Source organism: Astyanax mexicanus, chromosome 14 (assembly GCF_023375975.1).
Source record: "Astyanax mexicanus isolate ESR-SI-001 chromosome 14, AstMex3_surface, whole genome shotgun sequence".
Lineage (NCBI taxonomy): Eukaryota > Metazoa > Chordata > Actinopteri > Characiformes > Acestrorhamphidae > Astyanax > Astyanax mexicanus.
Window position 1 is genome coordinate 17058175 of NC_064421.1, and position 19994 is coordinate 17078168.

Here is a 19994-nt window from a genome sequence, read left to right on the forward strand (position 1 = left end):
TCCTCCTAGAGACACTTCAGCCACTTCCTCTTAACTTCACTTAATCTCTTTTCTCAAGAACTGCATCATCCAAACCCGTGCCAATTTACTCCTTCAATCACATGATCAACGGTTCTTCAGGATCGGCACCAGTTAAAATCAATATTCACTTTTTACAAACAGCCATACCACTGTGGAGCGCTGTGTAAAAAACAGCTCCGCAGAAGAAGCATTCTGGTACAAAAAGAAAAAAAAAACTATAAATAAATAATAATAAAAAAATACTGTGATATGCCATGAAACAGTCAGAATCTTGCAAAATACTGTGATATGCATTTTTTGGTCATACTGTCCAGAACTACGTAGAAGTTTCTATTATAGTGGACAATAAGTGATGTTTACACAGTGTTTAAAAACTCCAGCAGCACTGCTGTGTCTGAAACATTTGTACCAGCAAAACACACTACTAACACATCACCACCACCAGCACCACCACTATGTCAGTGTCACTGCAGCTCTGAGAAAGATCCACATCCAAATAATAGCTGTAAAGAGGAAACGGGGTGAAAGTAGAATAGTAATGTATATAATAATATATAACAGTTTGCACAGAAACAGATACAGGACTACAGTCTGTAATTACAGAACTACAAAATGCTCCTATATGATCATATGAGGAGCTGAAAAATGGATAGGAAGTGGTTATAATGCAACGTCCTATTGGTATATATACTGTACTGTGCTCAATACTTACAGCCACATTTGCGGTAAGTAAATCAAACATGCAAGGTGTACAAAGATAAGAGGTTTATTTGCACACATATGTGGATGTGTGGGGGGAATACACTCCACACTTGTGAGTGTACACTGCCAAAGCAGTGTGAAATGTTTTGCAGGCCATCTGGGAAGGATTTATTGTGTAATTTGGTTTATTACTACTGCGGTCTTCAGCTAAGCAGCATGAACACAATTACGGTCCACTCGGCAGGCCTACACCTGGCCCCTCGGAACAATAATAAATCCAGGAGGGAGGAAACGGAGAATTAATAGAGGGTTATCGCCACCGTGGCCTGTTTAGTGCTTACTGCCGAGAGCAGGGAGTTATTTATATTGCTGCGAAAGTAAATATCCAGCAGTGCTGCGTTACATACGCTGTCACACTGAATGACAGTGGAGACATCACAGTGCAATAAAGAGAAGAGATTTTAAGATAGCGTGGACGAGGAGACACTGCGATGTCTCAGGGCAGATATAAAGGGATGAAAGGAAGCAAAGAGCAATAAATAAAGGAAATAAAAACCATCTAAATCGAAAAAATGTGGCAGCTCTTCATGCAGGCAATGAATTACAGATGATTCTCCGTAAGACAGCTCCTCTATACCACACGCCGAGGGGTGCGTGTTACAGCTTTATCACGCTTGCCTTTAACCTCCCGTGCGCCACGCAGCCTCGGACCAACAGAATGCAGAGTTATGTGTCCTCTGGGAGCTGTCTGTAAATTACTTTAGACTGTCCTGGCTTTATATGTTTGGCAAGTGGGCTCCACAATAGTTTTCTAGAGCTGCGATTTATAATACGCTGAGCTTATTTTATTTTTATTTTTTTCTTTCTCAGTGCATCTGATTGAAAGTCAGGTCGTCTATAAATCTGTCTGGCACTGGCCACTGTCAGAAAATACGAGGCGAGCAGATGACGGTTAACATTAATGTATTAAGTGAACAAGACAAGTTTGTGCACTTCCGGATGTGAGGTAAAGAGAACGCGGCGCGCTCCTCTGGGTGGCAGCTGCGGGACTTTTGTAGGGAAACAGATGAGCAGCCAGAGTCTTAAAACCTAACATATTGAACCCCAGGTTTATTATTCAGTTATTATTTCAAATCCAGACACACAACTGCAAATTATTTGGTTACAGCTTTTTTCAGACCTCAATTAATGTAAAGAAAACTAGTTTATATTCATAAAGTTTTAAGAGTTCAGAAATCAATATTTGGTGAAATAACGCTGATTTTTAATCACAGTTTTTATGCATCTTGGCATGTTCTCCTCCACCAGTCTTACACACTGCTTTTGGATAACTTCATGCCACTCCTGCTGCAAAAATTCAGTTCAGCTTGGTTTGATGACTTGTAATCATCCATCTTCCTCTTGATTATATTTCAGGGGTTTTCAATTTGGTAAAATAAAAAATATATATATAATTTTTAAGTGGTCTCTTTTTTCCAGAGCTTTATAGTTAATAGCACTTATTTTTCTAGCTTGAGGAACTAATAAAGATTTGTTTGGACAGTTGTATGTCTACCACTTTTTGTGGGAACTGTTCTAGAAGACTCTTTTTTTATTATTACAGCAGGGTCCATAAAACAAGGTGAATTAAGGCACAGCTAGGTAAGTTTGGTGAGAAAGACTTTGACCTTACAAATGCTCTTTTAATCAAAAGTGCAAAACATCCCGCAAAAGCCGCAATGAGGAGACCAAATCCATATTAATGACAGAGATGCACTCAACATTCAGCAACTGGAATTCTTTAGCTAAAAATGTGTAAAGTGTATAAAATAAGGGAAAATGCTGAATTATTTGTAATTTATAACCAACAGCATCACGCTTTGTTGAATATGTTTGATGAGATTTAAAAAAATTTAAGTGTTCAATACATATTTTGAAATCTGTGGGGTTTCAGTGATCCAAAGACCTGAGGATCGCTGAACCGGATCCTGTATCATGCAGCTTGGCATTAGTAGCTGGAGTACAAGAGAGCACAACTGGCCATTAGGAGAATATAAGGAGTGTTAAGATGGTGCTTCCTCACTACATCACTGTTAGGGTTTGTGCTGCTGCTTTTGGTCATGACAGACACTTGATATCTGATGTATTGGATCTGGGGATCCGGTGCATTCCTCAGTCTCACTGGCTACCCACTTCTGCTGCATCAATGACAGAGACGGTGGCTGGCTTCACATGTCAGAGGAGGAGTTTGCTAGACTTCCCCTTGCTAGTGTAGGCTAATGGCATTGTTCGTGATAAGGGGAGTTAATATAATTGGGATTGGGCAAATTGCCCTCTATATTTGAAAGAAAATAGGAGTAAAACTTGGTAAACAGTAAAAAGTCGCAAAATTAACAAGACCCTCAGACAAATTTTGTTGGTTTTGGTGCGCCCTATTCAATGTCCATGGATTCAGGATGCAATGAAAAAATGTCCTGTAGACAGCAAAAGGACAGCAAAAGCTAGTACTGCAACAACGGTTACTGATTAGGATACAAAGCATTCCCAACAAGAGTTTGGGCCAAACTTGCGACTGAGTTAAATGGCACAACTTGATGCCTTGAATTTAAACTAAATAGCTTAATTTATGCAAAAGTAAAAATTGGCATAATTAACAAAAAAGAAGACAAATGTTACTTTTTTTTCATTTCAGTGAATCCCTATTTAATGTCTATGGATTTAGAATTCAATGTAAAATGTACTGTAAACTATGTGTAGGTAACTCAATATATTTGTCCATTATATTGTATCAGGACAGTAGAAGCTAGTACCGCAACAACTGTCATTAAGAAGCAAAGCATTCCCAACAAAAGCTTGGGCCAAACTTGCGACTGAGTTAAATGGCACAACTTGTTGCCTTTTGAATTCTCTGCCTGGTACGCTGGAGTAAGAAGAAAAAGCTGCACAAATATTATGTTTGATATGGCATGGGCCTGGTGCTGCACGACTTGTTCATGTCAAACTGCGCTTTTTCTGTGACAGCTTCAACAACTGCACTGGGTTTGGCTCCGAGAGGGAAAACAGAAAAAGACCACACAAAATACACACAATAGAGAAGCAGAAATAGCTACTGTGTGTTTAAGAATCAGGAGAGTAGAAATGAGGGACGGAGCCAGAGCCCTCGGCCGGCCTGCAGCTGTGGAGGGCGGAACGAAGGGGCTGCTGTCCGTCTCTGGAGTGCGGAGACACAGGGGAGAGCGCCTGATTTAAGAGCCCTCAGACTCACCGGGCTAAAGGTCAAAACAATGAATGTTAAGAGCTACTTTTCTCCTCGTAGGCAGTCAGAGCACCGTGGAGTTACGGGGTGAGAGGTTAAACCTACAGCGTGTGTCACAGCTGCCTGTTTGACCCTTCGTAGATAACTCTTTGGGGGGGGGGGGATACAAACTAGCAGACCCTTTGATGTCTAGAGACTCTGTAGAATATGCAAAGTGCACTGACACAGACAGCACATGGGTTAAAGGGATAAAAAATTAAAAGCACACATTTTTTCTTTGACAGTTGAGTTGAGTAAATTAAAATACATTAGGACATTTTGTAAAAAAAAAAAAAAAAATAGAAAACTTGGTGTTTCGTTATTTTGTTGCCTATTTATTTAGAATAGGATGTCAAAAAGGATGTCCTGTAGGTGCAAGGTGTAGGTTTCCCAATACTTTTGTCCATTATAATGTGAATATGAGTAGAGTAAAAGCTTGCATTCAAACAAAAAATACCTATTGAGATACAAAGCAACCATAATTTTTCAAATGTACACAAAAATGTTAAGCAGCCAAGCCAGGTTTGGTGTCTGACATTTGTGCCTCTATTTTTTTTAGAGCTAAAAGGCTCATTTTGCTAACAATAAATAGAAGCCTATACTTAAAGGAGCAATAAACAGCATTTATTGAGTATTCTTAAATTGTTAGTAAGATGTATAAATAGTAAGTATTACTTTTACTGAGTGTTACTGTCCACTCTTTGTCCTCTTAGAGAGGCGTATGGTAATCTAGCTGAAGAGACTGAAGACAGTCAGCTAGTTAGCTTTTAGCCTGGCTAAGACATTCTCTCAAGTGCTTAAAACTAGTCAGAGGTAGTCAACTTACAAGTTTGCTTAAGAGAGAGCGAACAAATGGAGTGAATATATGGTAAAATATGGTGAATTATTGTTGGACAGAGTTAGCTTTTAGCCTAGCATAGACACACACTCATGAGCTATGGTCATGTAGTCATATACCCATATTCCTTTAATGAGCATTTAATTACAGTCTAGCAGTGATCTGCTCGGAAAACTGACTAAAAGTATCAAAACGACCGTATTCTAGTGAAGTAGCTTGTGTGTTTTACGATGCCACAGATGTAGAAAGGATTTTTCTGATGTGTTCGGGGTGTGTAAGTACATTTTGGTGGCATAAATATAACTAGCCAAGACTGTTACATAATAGATCAATGATTCTGGGTAAGCTCCATAACCCTGACCAGGAAGAAATGGATAAGAGGATGGATGGATAAGAAGATTGATGGATGGATAAGAAGATGGATGGATGGATAAAAGGATGAATAAGAGGATGGATGAAAGGATAAGAGAATGGATGTATGGATAAGAAGATGAATAAAAGGATGGATAGATAGATGGATGGATTAGAGGATTGATGGATGAATAAGAGAATGAATAAGAGGATTGATGGATGAATAAGAGGACTGATGGATGAATAAGAGGATTGATGGATGGATAAGTAGGTGGATGTATGGATAAGTAGGTGGATGGATGGATGGATGGATGAGTAGGGGGATGATTGAAGGATAAGAAGGTGAAAAGGTGGATGGATGAATTAATGGATGAATTGATAAGAAGAGGATGGATGGATGGAAAAAAAGATGGGTGGATGGATTGATGGATGGATTGATAAAAAGGTGGATAGATGGATAAGAGGATGGATGGATAAGTAGGGTGATGTATGGATAAGTAGGTGAATGGATGGATGGATGGATTAATAAAAAGATGGATGGATAAGAAGGTTGATGGATTGATGGATAAGAAGATGAATGGATGGATGGATTAATGGATGGATGGATAAGAATGAGGGTGGATGGATGGATGGATGGATAAGAAGTGGGATGGATGGATGGATGGATGGATGGATGAATTGATGGATGGATTGATAAGAAGGTAGATGGATGGATGGATGGATAAGAAGATGGATGGATTGATAAGAAGATGAATGGATGGATGGATTGATAAGAAGGTAGATGGATGGATGGATGGATAAGAAGATGGATGGATGGATAAGAAGATGAATGGATGGATGGATTGATGGATGGATTGATAAGAAGGAGGATGGATGGATGGATAAGAAGATGAATGGATGGATGGATTAATGGATGGATTGATAAGAATGAGGGTGGATGGATGGATGGATGGATAAGAAGTGGGATGGATGGATGGATGGATGGATGGATGAATTGATGGATGGATTGATAAGAAGGTAGATGGATGGATGGATGGATAAGAAGATGGATGGATTGATAAGAAGATGGATGGATGGATGGATAAGAAGATGGATGGATGGATAAGAAGATGAATGGATGGATGGATTGATGGATGGATTGATAAGAAGGAGGATGGATGGATGGATAAGAAGATGAATGGATGGATGGATGGATGGATGGATTGATAAGAATGAGGGTGGATGGATGGATGGATTGATAAGAAGGTAGATGGATGGATGGATGGATTGATAAGAAGGTAGATGGATGGATGGATGGATGGATAAGAAGGAGGATGGATGGATGGATAAGAAGATGAATGGATGGATGGATAAGAAGATGAATGGATGGATGGATAAGAAGATGAATGGATGGATGGATTAATGGATGGATTGATAAGAATGAGGGTGGATGGATGGATGGATAAGAAGATGAATGGATTGATAAGAAGATGAATGGATTGATAAGAAGATGAATGGATGGATGGATTGATGGATGGATGGATAAGAAGGAGGATGGATGGATAAGAAGGAGGATGGATGGATGGATAAGAAGATGAAGGAGGATGGATGGATAAGAAGATGAAGGAGGATGGATGGATAAGAAGATGAAGGAGGATGGATTGATAAGAAGATGAAGGAGGATGGATTGATAAGAAGATGGATGGATGGATGGATGGATGGATGGATGGATGGATGGATGGATGGATGGATGGATGGATGGATGGATGGATGGATGGATGGATGGTGCTGCTTAGCTGTTCAGTTTTGAAATTTGTTTCAATATTAGGAACTTGGTCTGGGCTCTGGTTATAGACTAATATATTTTTACCATTCCTATTCTAAAATTGATTTGCTTCCATAGTTTTTAGCACATACATATATATATGTATATATATATATATATATATATATATATATATATATATATATATATATATATATATATATATATATATATATATAACAGCTAACAAGAGAGGAAGCAACCATGGCTCTACCTATTTTTAAAGGCAGTAGTATGTTATACAGTGTCAGAAACCACATAAGCAAGTCAAACTGTTGCTTTATATACCCAACGTTTCATTATTTGTATGCCCGATGAGATCCCCTCCACAAACAAAAGATATGTTGTCTCATTTGCTGGTTCTTTGAAGAAGGGGAAACTGTAGGCTGCTACAATCAGTGTTTTCATTTGTTGGCGGTAAATGCAAGACAAGGTGTATGTAGGGGCGTAACAGTGTTTATCCAAGCAATGAAAGCTACTGGCTTTGAACGCGTGGTTATTTACTTAACTCTGTTCATTTCTCGTATCTCAGTTGAGGGTCTGGAGTGGCTGTGAGCTCAGATGCGGAGGGCAGGACTGCTGGGAAAGTTTGGGAGGAGGACATTTTTGAGTGCTCAGAGCAGTTCAGCAGGGAAAGGAGGCGGCCTGCACTATTTATACTTAATTACACATCTCCCTTAAACCATTTCCCAGATGCAAATGTCGAAAGGCTTTGTCATACCGTGCATCAGCTATAGGGTGTCACGTCAATAGCCCTTGTTAAAAAGCAGCGCAAAAACAACAAAACAAAACAAAAAGATCTCCATATATATACACTCTACTGGTCAATTTAACTTTTAGAACTCCTCTATTGTTTAGTGTAGTGTAGTGTAGTGCTGTATACCCAAGATGAGCTGTTTTTTCTTTTTTTCTTCTCTTCACTTAAGGAACTGAGATTTAGTCCAGTGTTAATCTGATCTAAAGGCGTTGTTGCCATGTGGGTCAGTCAGAAATTACTCTTTCCAGTTTCTAAAAGTCTTTTGAAAGTGTAGGAAAAAGTATTCCCTGGACCCTTTTTATTTGTAATTTCTCTAAAGAAAAGACTTCTACTTTTAATAGTTACAAAACTATCTCTGTGTCTTTTTCTAGTTATTATGATGAAAGTGTGAGTGTGCTGTGTGTAAGTGTGTTAATGCTGCAGTAGAGAGTAACAGCAGTAACACAATCTGTTCCAGCACTACTTTACTACAGAGAAAGGCTGTTAAAATTTATTTTTTTTTAATCCATTTCCAAAGCTCAGTTTATTTCTATTGCTAAAGACCAGCTGTAAGTCAACCAATGGCTTGTTTCCTAAAATGCACATATCCTTTTTTTAAATATACACAGGGTTCATACACATTTTAACCAATAGATGAAAACCATGACTTTCCATGACTTTTCCACGCCTTCAAGGCAAATTTTCATGTACGATTTTTAAATCAGTGCAGACATGGACAATAAAACCAAAAATCAACTAAAACCACAATTAAAATTGATTATAGTATCTCTAAAATTAACCAGATAAAATGTTGACACAAACGTGAATAATAAAATGTGTGTCAGATCCTGAGAGCTTCATTGTGTAGACCAAATTTCCATGACTTTTCCAAAACTTTCTGGGCATTTTTATTTTTTCAAAACTGTATACAATTCTTTCAGGGTTTTTTTTTTTTAACAATACACAATTATTTTAGTTTTTTCACAATATACTTTTTTACCCAGTGTTTAGTTTTTTTTATTTTCTTAACAGGCTCTGCTAGCTTTTGTATTAATTAAATTAAGTTAACCAGGTTTTATACCATTTTAGGTTATTCACTGCATCTGAAGAGCTTAAATGGCGAACATGAGCAGAAAAAATTGGTGTGTTCTAAAACTTATGATGTAGTGTATATTGGTCCTAATAATACAAAAACTAAATTATTCAAATATGTTCCAGACGAGTGTTGCAGTGGATGTGTGAATTAATTAGTCACGTAATAGTCAATTATTTTGGTCAGAATGATTTTAGCCAGTCTACATCCATGTCACATTATATATTATAATTTTTCTATATTATGTAATTTTTCTGTATATTGCAAGTCATCATACATAGCAATGTTATCAAAATATAATTATTCTAACCATATAACGTAGCCTGAATTATGTCAAACAATTTACAATTTTATAATTTAAAATCACAGCTCCTGCAGATTTACCAGGTTGATAAGCTGGGTGTGCACTATGTCCTCCACCAGGGCGGCAGTCTCATGCAGCGGTCTCCGAGAATCTCCGAGAGCAAACCTGTAAAGATAAAGTTGGGAACGAAAGATTAGTCCAGCAAGTCAAATAAACCATTTTAAGGGTTCTTTACTGTTTCAAAGACCATGCATGCATGTTCCTATAAAAATATGCTACACAACAGCTGTTGCAATAGCTTTAGCATCATAATCATGTCTAATAAAGCAATCAGAACCACACAAAAGTCTCAGCATCTGTCTTTATATGCGTTTTAAATAATTACACTTAGAGTAACTATATAGTCCATTATCTTATAATAACAGCTTTAAAATCACCATGAAGCCCTACTGTCAGTAAAAGGGAGAAAATCATTTTTGGGGAAGTGCATAACTATAATAATATGCACGTACAATTATGTAATGATACTCTACTGCCTCAGTCTACATATCCGTGACTGTTCTCTATCTCTCAGCTTGTCCAGAAGTGTGTGTCCTTTATTGGATGCTCAAAGTATAAATTAGACTTCCTCACTGTATAGGAAGCCCATTAGCATTCTTATATAATATTTTATATGGGTATTTAAGTAAAGGAATATTTAAAAAAAGAACCAATTGGATAAATATATGGTCCATTGTCATGGAAAGAAGTTCTTCTCATTATGGAAAATGAGGAGAATCCAGCGTATTTTCTGATGTAGACATTTTTTTAAAAGTAAAAAAAATAAAAAAATAAAAAATAAATAAAAGAGTTCCACTTTTGTTACTAGTCACATTTCAATCAATTTTTAGATTACTAAAATAAATAAAATTAATTAATAAAAAAATATATAAATTGTCCAGTATTACTGTTTTTAAAGGTACTGAGAAACGTGTACATTTCCATGTACTACAGCAACTAGTAGTAAGGCTGTGCTATTCACAACATTTTTTTTAATAAGATCTTCATTGGACATCAGTAAACTCATTACAAATTACAATTTCCAAAAACTACCTCAAAAACTAAAATTAGCATGGAACAATTTTTCAGATCTGTTACTTAACCTTTATGAAGCCCTTTATAAACCTTTTGGAAATAAGCCTCACCTAATTTCTATCATACTTTACATAATTTTCACAGCCTCTAAAACCGAACCCTGTGGAGTGCCATACACTCTGCTACAGATCATTAGTTTCTGCTTTAGGATTAATAACTGATCATAAAGGTATTAATAAAAGAGTAATTTAAATCAGTTAAGCAGCCAACGTGCAACCCAAATAACAAGAGGTTCAGGGCATAAACATATGCATGGCCACAGCGCTGTTTACAAATTCTACACAGCTTTATTCACAGTTTTTCCCACACTGCGGCTGCCAAGGCTTCCCACATTCACTGCGCTTAATATCGGCACGGCGGTTTTATCCAATAGAAGTGCAAACCGCTGAACGGCCACAGGCTCCCTCCGTTTAAGAGAGAAGAAGATGAGAACTACCACCAGAAGTTTCACACTTGGAATATGAGGCTAAATTTACTGATGACATTGATCGAAATTCCTGAGTGATGCGTAGCGAATGATTTACTGTGATTTGAATACAGGGCAGGAGGCCTTCTTTATGAAATTTTACATCATAATAATATAACTTTAAAGAGCTTCAAAGGGAATCAATATTAAAACATAAATAAATACATAAAGAGGAGACTATTTTATTACTTTTCCATTTATACAGTCAGTCAAATTCTCCAGTGTTTAATATGAAATCTCTAAGCAGAGGCCGTGTGTGAAAAACTCATCCTGTTACAGAACAGCTAAACAGAATATTTATATTTATGAAATTTGCTACTTTCTAGCAAACAAAACAAAATAATAAAGGACCATATTTATTTATTTATTCATTTATTTTTTTACATTTTTTTTTAATTAAAAAATTAAAATATTTCACAAAAATTCTATAATAAAGCTACTACAAATTTTATTCTCCTTTAGACTTAGCTTTTAAAAATGGGTATTTAAATGTAAATAAAAAAAGGAGTGTTAAATTACTCAATTCAATTATTTTAGTGGTGTTGTCTATTAAAAAAGACGACACGACTATTATAACTAATTCACAGCAATATTCTCTGATCAATTACTATTGGATTTATGATTCATTATTTTTTTGTTTATTATAATCAATAATAAATAAATATTGAATTGAACTAAAAGCTTTAATAGAGGGAATAAAGTATAGTAATATAGCTCAATATTCCACCCTTAAGACAGTGGAAATGTGCCATCAGCTCTGTGTGTGTGTGTGTGTGTGTGTGTGTGTGTGTGTGTGTGTGTGTGTGAGAGATAGATGGTGTGTACGTGAGAGACAGAGTGGGATAAAGAGATAGAAGAAGGTTGTGAGAAAGGGATAAAGAGATAGAGATAGAGGGTGTGAGAGAGAGAGAAAGAGAGAGTGTGTGTATGAGAGGGAGAGAGTGCGTGAGTGTGAGAAAAAGAGAGAGATAGAGAGATAAAGTGTGTGTGCGCAAGAGAGTGTGTGAGAGAAATAGAGAGAATGTGTGAGAGAGAGATAGAGAAAGAGAGAGAAAAAAGGGAGAGTGTGTATGTGAGAAAGAGAGAGAAATCAACAGAGATACAGAGAATGTATGTGAGTGAGAGAGAGCGAGAGAGAGCGAGAAAGAAAGTGTGTGTGAGAAAGAAAGAAAGAAAGAAAGAGAGTTACAGAGCGTGTGTGTGTGTGAGAGAGAGAGAGGGAGAGACAGTGTATGAGAGAAAGAGACTGAAATAAAAAGAGAGGGAGAGATAGAGAGAGTCTAAATTTTAAATGTATTTATTTTAGGCAAAATAAAAAGTCAGTACTTATCAGTAAGCAACATTGTGTAATATCATCAAATCATCCCACTAATTCATCACCATTTGTGTTAAAAATGAATTAATTCTGTGCTAATGTTGACAGCTCAATTTTAAGACAGACAAATAAAAAGAACTCAAAGTTACCTAGCCTTCAATGTCTTAAAACGACTCTATTACTTTTATTACTTTTCCATTTATTTAGTCAGTCAGAGATGACCAAACTCTCCAGTTTTTAATATTAAATCTCAGAAGCAGTGCATAAAAAAGGTTCACTCTGTTACAGAACAGCTGAACAGAACATTGCTATTTATGAAAGTTGCTACTTTCTGGCAAAAAACAAATCACTTCGGACCACCAGCTCACTTTCTTAAAATATTTTTTTATTTGTTTTTATGGTTCAAAGGCAAATAAAAAGAACACACAGTTACCTAGCCCTGAAAAATGGCTCTATACATCTGGATATTGGGTATTTCAAGCATAACCCTGTCAATTAACTTTTATTACATCCCCGTTTCATTTCTTTGCTTCACATAAATGCATTTTAATTCAAATGACTTCCAGAGGAAAATGGGTAATTTACTCCAGTCGTATAATGTATTCCATTTGTTTAGTCACAAAGCATTTTAGGTTTGTCCAGGAAACTCGCGAGACAACAGTCTGACCGTATAGGAGCGGAGAGGCTGGACAGTGATCAATCATTTCTCATTTCCGCAAAAATGAGAAACAATTTCCCTGTTGTCTTGACTCGACTCTCCTCCTCTAAAATAAAACAGGGACGCTTTAGTTTTTTTTTTTTTTACCAATCTGGGCACAATTCACACAGAGCGGCTGATCAAAATACATTCATACTAAACTAATATGCAGACGGAAACACAGGAAAACAACAACAACAACAACATAATTATCATCAACTCAAGAGCATCAACTATATGGAGCAATAAACAGCACTGTAATTATCAACATGAGCAGGGCTGCACTCGTCTGCCTCTCCTCCCTCTCTATTCGTTCCAGGCTAATAAAAAAAAGAGCAAAGTTTACTACACAGTAGGCCTGTTATGATAAACACAATTGGTTGGACGATATATTGTCTCAGAAATTATTGCGATATAAGATATTATTGTTAGCATATTTATATATTATATATTGATAGTGTATTGCCAATACAAGACATTGCTATATGTCTGTATGTAGGCAAGAAATTTGCAACATATGATGCATCAAGTTATTCTGGGCTTATGATTCAAATGCAATCTATTTCAATCCTGTAATAAAGGCAATATATTGAGATTGCTGAAATCAAATTTTAGGAAAAGAAAAAAATAATAATATTTCCTTACACTCCTATAATAATAAAATTACTAATGCAATGACAATTTTAAGAAGAATTAAATTTTGTTGAATAATATAGTGACAGGTATAATGCATTGCTTTATTGATGCATTGGTCATTGTGACAATGACTAAAATATTGTGAAGGATTATTCATATTTAGACAAACATGAAAGTAAACACAATGAATGATATGCTCAGTAATAATACAGTTCTTCACAGACTGATCATGTGACATTACTAGGCTGGAGGTAGAGCGAGGCAGAGGTCTAAAGTGAAAACAAACACCAAACTACCTCTTAGTCTAAGAAAAAAAAAATCTGACACCCCCATTCATAATCAATATCCATAAACCAGCAGAACTTGGGGAAAACTCAAGTAAATAATACCCATGTGCTTCATCTTTCACAGTTTGTTCTTATTAAACTTAACTTACAAAACATAAGGACCTCAAGAAGCTTTGAGCTCCAGTTATTAAGAGCTTTTGTTTGCGGTAAGGGGAAAACAGGGGGAGGGTGGGGGGATTCAGGATCGTCAAATCAGTGTGTGTTTACCTCGGTGTCGGTGGCCTCAGCGTTTGTGAGTAAGAATGGGTGGTTGGTGACATGGAGAGAGGCAGGAGGAGGCTGTTGCTGCACCACAAGCTGGTAAACATCAGCGTCCACTGTGCTGCGTGCACTTTGAACTTAAAGCCTGTACCCAAACATCCAGCCCGGTTTAGTAAAGCAGTTGTGCTCTGCCAGGCTTTTGTTTAGCGTCTTTAGGGCAGACTGACTCGCGCTGCCTCTCAAAGTAAACACGCCGAGGCCACGGGCCCAATCACCGCTTCTGCTCTGATCAACAGCGCTTATCTCCATAACTACTACTGTGTAGACGACCCGTCACCATAATTACATTATCGACTTATCGTCAAAACTCAAAAACTCACTGCAATAATGCTGAAAATATGATTTACTGATTTGACAATGCCAAGAACCGAACCTTCTCACTATGCTTTTTATATTTACTTCTTTTCCTCATTTCCTTTTCCCCCCTTGAGTTCCTTAAAAAAGTTGTTTTAGCTGAAAATGTGTAACAATATACAGTACAAGTCAAATGTATGGAAACACCTTCTCATTCAATGTTTTTCTTTTTTTCTCCCCTACATTGAAAATGAATACTAAAATCATTCAGTTTATGAAGAAACAGAAGAAATCATGTAGTAATGTAAAAGTGTCAAACAAACCAGAATACTCTGTAAAGCATTTAGATGCTCTTGTGGTTTCTGTAGCCTGTAATTCTGATAAACATTACCGGTGTGTGTATTTGTGTACTTTTCTGGGGCGGTCCTGATGAGAGCCAGTTTCATCCTAACGTTTTTTGATGGTCTTTGTGATTGCACTTGAGCAACTTTCAAAGTTCTTGAAGTATTTTTTGTTTACTTGGTTGAGTAGTTCTTGCCATAATATGGATTAGAACATTACTCACATAGAGCTATTCACTGTATACCATCTCTACCTCTTCACAACGTTACAACTGATGCTCTCAAACACATTATGAGGAAAAGGAGTTCAAATAATTAACGCTTGATGAGTTCAGCACAGCTGTTAACTGAAAGCTGAACATTCCAGGAGACTCTACCTCATAAACCTGACTGAATCCAGTCAAGATGTGCAAAACTGTCATCTAGGCAAGAATCTAAAATACAGAGCTCAGCGCGATGGCAAAACACTGAATTTAAGGTGTGTCCAAACTTTTGACTGGTTCTGTATTATGTATACTGACTGAATATTAGTCAGTGAGCAATGCAGTAAATAGTGGTTGTATTGTTTTGCAATAATGTGTTAATTTTCATATGCGCAGGGTAGATTTTTAATAACTAGTTTACATGTAATAAAAGGTGTCAGAAAGTGGTTCATCAAGTGTTGTGTTTAAACCACACTAACTAGATAGCAGTGTTGTACTCTATAATTAGATCCATCGGTTTCTTTTAATGTTAATATATATTGTGTTCAGAACAAAGCCCTAAAAGAGAAGCAGTCATTTATGGGTATTGGTTAAGATACCCATATTATAACAATAACAGTTTCACTGCATTATTGTTGTAAAAAATAATTAACAAAACAACAGAACAACAACAGGACCTATAAAATCTCTTTTAACATGCATAAAACACCAGCCAACACCCACCATGGTTTCATCTGAAATGTCCATCCATCTTCACCACTACAGTTTTCAGGGTTTCTGTTAAATATACCGCATTTATTTGGTGGAACTGGTTCATTAAAAAGAATTTAAAAAGCTGCTCTCTTCTACTTAGTATATGGTGACATTCACTCCGCACTTTAATTTATCCTTCACTTTAAATCCCATTTCAGGGTTAACCAAAAACAAGGATTATAATTCAATTCATTCAACAGACTCTCTAATCTAATTAGTGCTGTAACTAGAGAGAAGCAGCAAAGCTTGTTTTTTATATTTCACATATTCCCACAATGTGTGAGGTTTTATGGTGGCGCAGGCCTGCCTGTGAATCATTCATGTGGGCTGAGTTTTAAAAAGGATAATATTTTATTTAAAGGTAAATAAAAAGTGCACGTGAAGCTTCAGCCTTGCTTAGTTAGATAAAAAGACCGGCTTTATCACGATTCCATCAGCAAGCACTGTTGTCCAAATGTAAGCACAGAAACTAGTCAATGAAGCACTTTCAATCCCAAGATAAACTCCTGGAAGGTAAGCTCTGTTTATTTTATGGACATTTTTACAGGTTCTGCAGGAGAGGTGGTGTTGTGTGTTGGCACAGAACACTATGAAAGGGCGGGGTATTGTAGCCTAAAACACCAAGAACCGAGCATGATCTCTGACATCATATCCCTGGGACAAATACAACAATATCCCATCCTGCTGTAAGCTGTGTGTGCATAAGATGTGTGTATTATGCATAAAAATATGTTAAATGTGTCCTAAAATTGAAAGCTGTGCTTAAACTGTGTTTATAGTAGAATGAATGAATAATGAAAGTTAGGTACATAAAACAGAAAAGAAAAACATGAACATACACAGCAGTAATATTGGACAATTTCAAACCCCCAAAACTGTGATGTTACAGTCCTGGAAGTGTTTTTTTAGTTCACAGAATTAACTTACATCAAATCTACTAGTTAAAATCTTTTTAAACCTATATTCATTAATATACAGCTCTGGAAATAAATAAGAAACCACTTAAAAATGATGATGAGTTTCTTTGATTTTACCAAATTGAAAATCTCTGGAATATAATCAAGAGGAAGATGGATGATCACAAGCCATCAAACCAAGCTGAACTGCTTGAATTTCTGCACCAGGAGTGGCATGAAGTATCCAAAAGCAGTGTGTAAGATGGGTGGAGGAGAACATGCCAAGATGCATGAAAACTGTGATTAAAAACCAGGGTGAAAAACCTTATGAAAATTAACTTGTTTTCTTTGCATTATCTGAGGTCTTAAAGCTCTGCATCTTTTTTGTTATTTCAGCCATTTCTCATTTTCTGCAAAAAGATGCAGAAAATATATGACAATATATATTTTTTTGGAATTTAAGAAAAATGCTGTCCGCAGTTTATAGAATAAAACAATAATGTTCATTTTACACACACATATACCTGTAAATAGCAACATCAGATAAACTGCTTCAGAAACTGAAGTGATCCCTTAAATTTTTTCCAGAGCTGTATGTGGCTGTCAACAATAAAGCATTAACACACAATTACATACCCTAGTTCTATGGTACGTTAAATATGTTTAACTGACCTTATTTTTGTGTCAAATTTTGTGCCAAATTTTAAAGCATTTAAAGCATTTTAAGACTTCCTGCTGTCCTGATCTTAGATGTAGATGAAATAATTATATTAATTATGTCTTTTTTTTTTTTAACTGGCTCCAGGAACATGCGTTTAGATGCAATGCAAAGCGGAAAGTGTGAACTGTTCCTGCGCAGTGCGTCTAATTTCAGCTTTGAAACCTCGGTTTGCTTTGGTCTGGACCAATCCTTAACACTTTCTACAGGGTTTTTCCATTTGGAAGTGGATTTACAGAGCGTGTCTCTGACTGAGGGCGCTGTGGACTTTTCCAGGCTAGGAGGCGTTTATAGCAGAAGGGTGGGGTCGGGCTGGGCTGGACTCTGCGCTATTTTGGGACGGTTGAAGCTAGCCTCCAGACAGGACTGCAAAACAGACTTGAATTTTGATATGGGCTTTTGAAATTAGCCCTGCCAGACATGAGAAAATATTCAGAGATCCATGCTTGCACAATGAGAAGCACTGTTTTTTATAAAAACACAAAACCTGTTTGAATTGCCTTTCAAAAGTCAACCTTATTGTGCTCCGGACAAATGAAGTGGAGAACTCCATGCAACACTGGCTGCCTGGCAGCTCCTTTGAGACTACAGGGGCATCGGCGTGATTAATGCACTCCTACATACAGCGTTCCTCCTCCGAGAAAAGACGTAAATGCTGTTAAACAGCCTATTTTTTAAATCTGTAATGTTATTGGCAGAGGCTGTCCAGAAAAATAAACAGCTGTAGGAGCCCCAGTCATAACTGAAGGCAGAGTTTGTTATTCTGTTCGATGCATTGGCAGGAGATATCGAGACCTTCAGCACTTATTACAGTTGGCTTATTTGACTTTGTCTGCTCAAACACAGGAGTTTCATGTAAGAGGCCACAGCAGCCTGGCGTACAGGTTTTGGAATATTAGCAACATACACATTATGCTTCCATACTCCAAAGTACCTCAATTTGTAGGCTTGCTTGTATCATGTACATCAGATCCTTTAAGACTGAATGAAACTCTTGGAATAATAATAATAATACTGTAGATGATAACTTAAATCACTTCAGGAGGAAGATGTAAATAATCTTAATGAATGAACTAAAAATGTTCCAGAAGTTTCACCATGTTTAAATTACAACAATGTTTGGGATGCTTGGATTCACAGTGTCATGACATTACTCTGATCTGTTCATTATTTTATTAGTGCACGCATTGGATACCTTGGCTTGGTGCTAAGCTTTCAAACACTTTTTGAATCTGTAAGGGGTCCCAGAAAATAACAAAAATTACCAAGTGTGTGGAATATCATATACTTTATATATATCATCAGAGGAAAGAGTGCACGGCTGAGCCCATTAACTGCAAAGGGGATTGGTAAGTCTAGGAAGACATTCATTACTTGAGGCAGAATAATCCTCACTAATATTCAGGAAAAAATAAAAAATAAACTGTCTGTCTGGCAGATGAGAAACAGCCATTAGGATGTGAGCATGGATTTGTTAAAAATGATAGAAATCTGCAAAAACTACACAAATCCAATGTTACAAAGCAAAAGGGCAAATCACTATCTAGTCACTAAAGACATAGTTGCCAGATTTTGGACAGATGATTCAAAGATTAATTTGTAGAAGACAAAGAAGACAAAGAAAATGTGTAAATGTGTATCCAACATTATAGATGGAAATAAAGCTGCACAATATTAACAAAAAAAGACATTGCGATAGTTTTATTTTTTACTGGAATGTATATTGCAAACTACAAAACAAAAAAAAAAAAAACAGGATTTTCAACGAGATTTTAACAAAATGTCATACTAATAGTTAACAATATTTAGTCCGGATGGGATTAGTTGTTCAGGGGGACGTCTGTGAAAAATATTTCAAATCACGATCAGTAGCTCCTCCATTTCCACTCGCTGTTGTGTTTATGCGGATCTCCATGGAAATGCGCGCCCAAAGTGTATTTACAGAGCATGGCAGTGGACAAAAAGCTATTATATTAAACGAGAGGAGATGAAACTCACAGATGTGCGTCCAGACAGGAATAAAATTACCCGAGGACCACAGAGTTCAGCGAAACCCAGGTAAATCAGCCTGTATTTTTTTCAGAGGACGTCTGAGAAAAACACATACTTGGTTGTTCTGGACAGGAATAAAATCACAGAGGACCCCCTGTAAAAAAAAATTATTACCCCAGGACCCCCTGAGAAAATAATCCCGTCCGGATAGGGCTTTTGGCCGATCATGCTTTTAATGATCTTCGAGAAGTGTGTAAATGTTTCTTTTGTTTCAAACAGCAAAAATGTTGTACTCTGATGTGTTTAATTTGCATTATATTACACTGCAAACATGTGATTTAATTATTGCACATAGGGCCCGGAGATTACCAAATAACATTGACCAAAAATTGATTGCGATGACGATACTGAAACAATATATTGTGCCACCCCAGAGAGTGAACTACAAAATATATACATTTATTTAATGATTTATTTAGCATTTATGCAATTAAGTCTAAGGTGATTTGAACTCCTCAAAAGCAGTAATAAACTCACATGCAAAGCACGTGGCTCGCTCACGGCGGTCCAACTGTCCAACCAACGAGAACAGATCATACATTTACCCATTTTTAAAGCTTAAATCATGCAGGACACTTTCATTTGAGGTAAAGTCCATGTAGAGAACCACCTGGGGCTGAGTGCTGGACTACATGTGAGGAATGCTGCACTCCACTGAAACCCCCCAGAGGATTCCTCTTTATAGTAAACACATGCTACCTGCAAATCACTGCTGCACTTGCCACCGCAAAATGAAGATAAACGAGTGATTACTGATG

At 36.8% G+C, this 19994-nt stretch overlaps 1 protein-coding gene across 7 annotated transcripts in view; it reads right to left on the minus strand.

The window, feature by feature from the left end:
• supt3h (SPT3 homolog, SAGA and STAGA complex component) overlaps positions 1–19994 on the minus strand; it is a 152920-nt gene that overhangs the window by 62230 nt on the left and 70696 nt on the right. For all 7 annotated transcript variants that reach the window (XM_049463557.1, XM_022673032.2, XM_022673038.2 and 4 more), the window contains one exon: positions 9204–9288. In XM_049463557.1, the coding sequence (XP_049319514.1) occupies positions 9204–9288 (85 nt within the window). The remainder of the gene's footprint in view (positions 1–9203; positions 9289–19994) is intronic.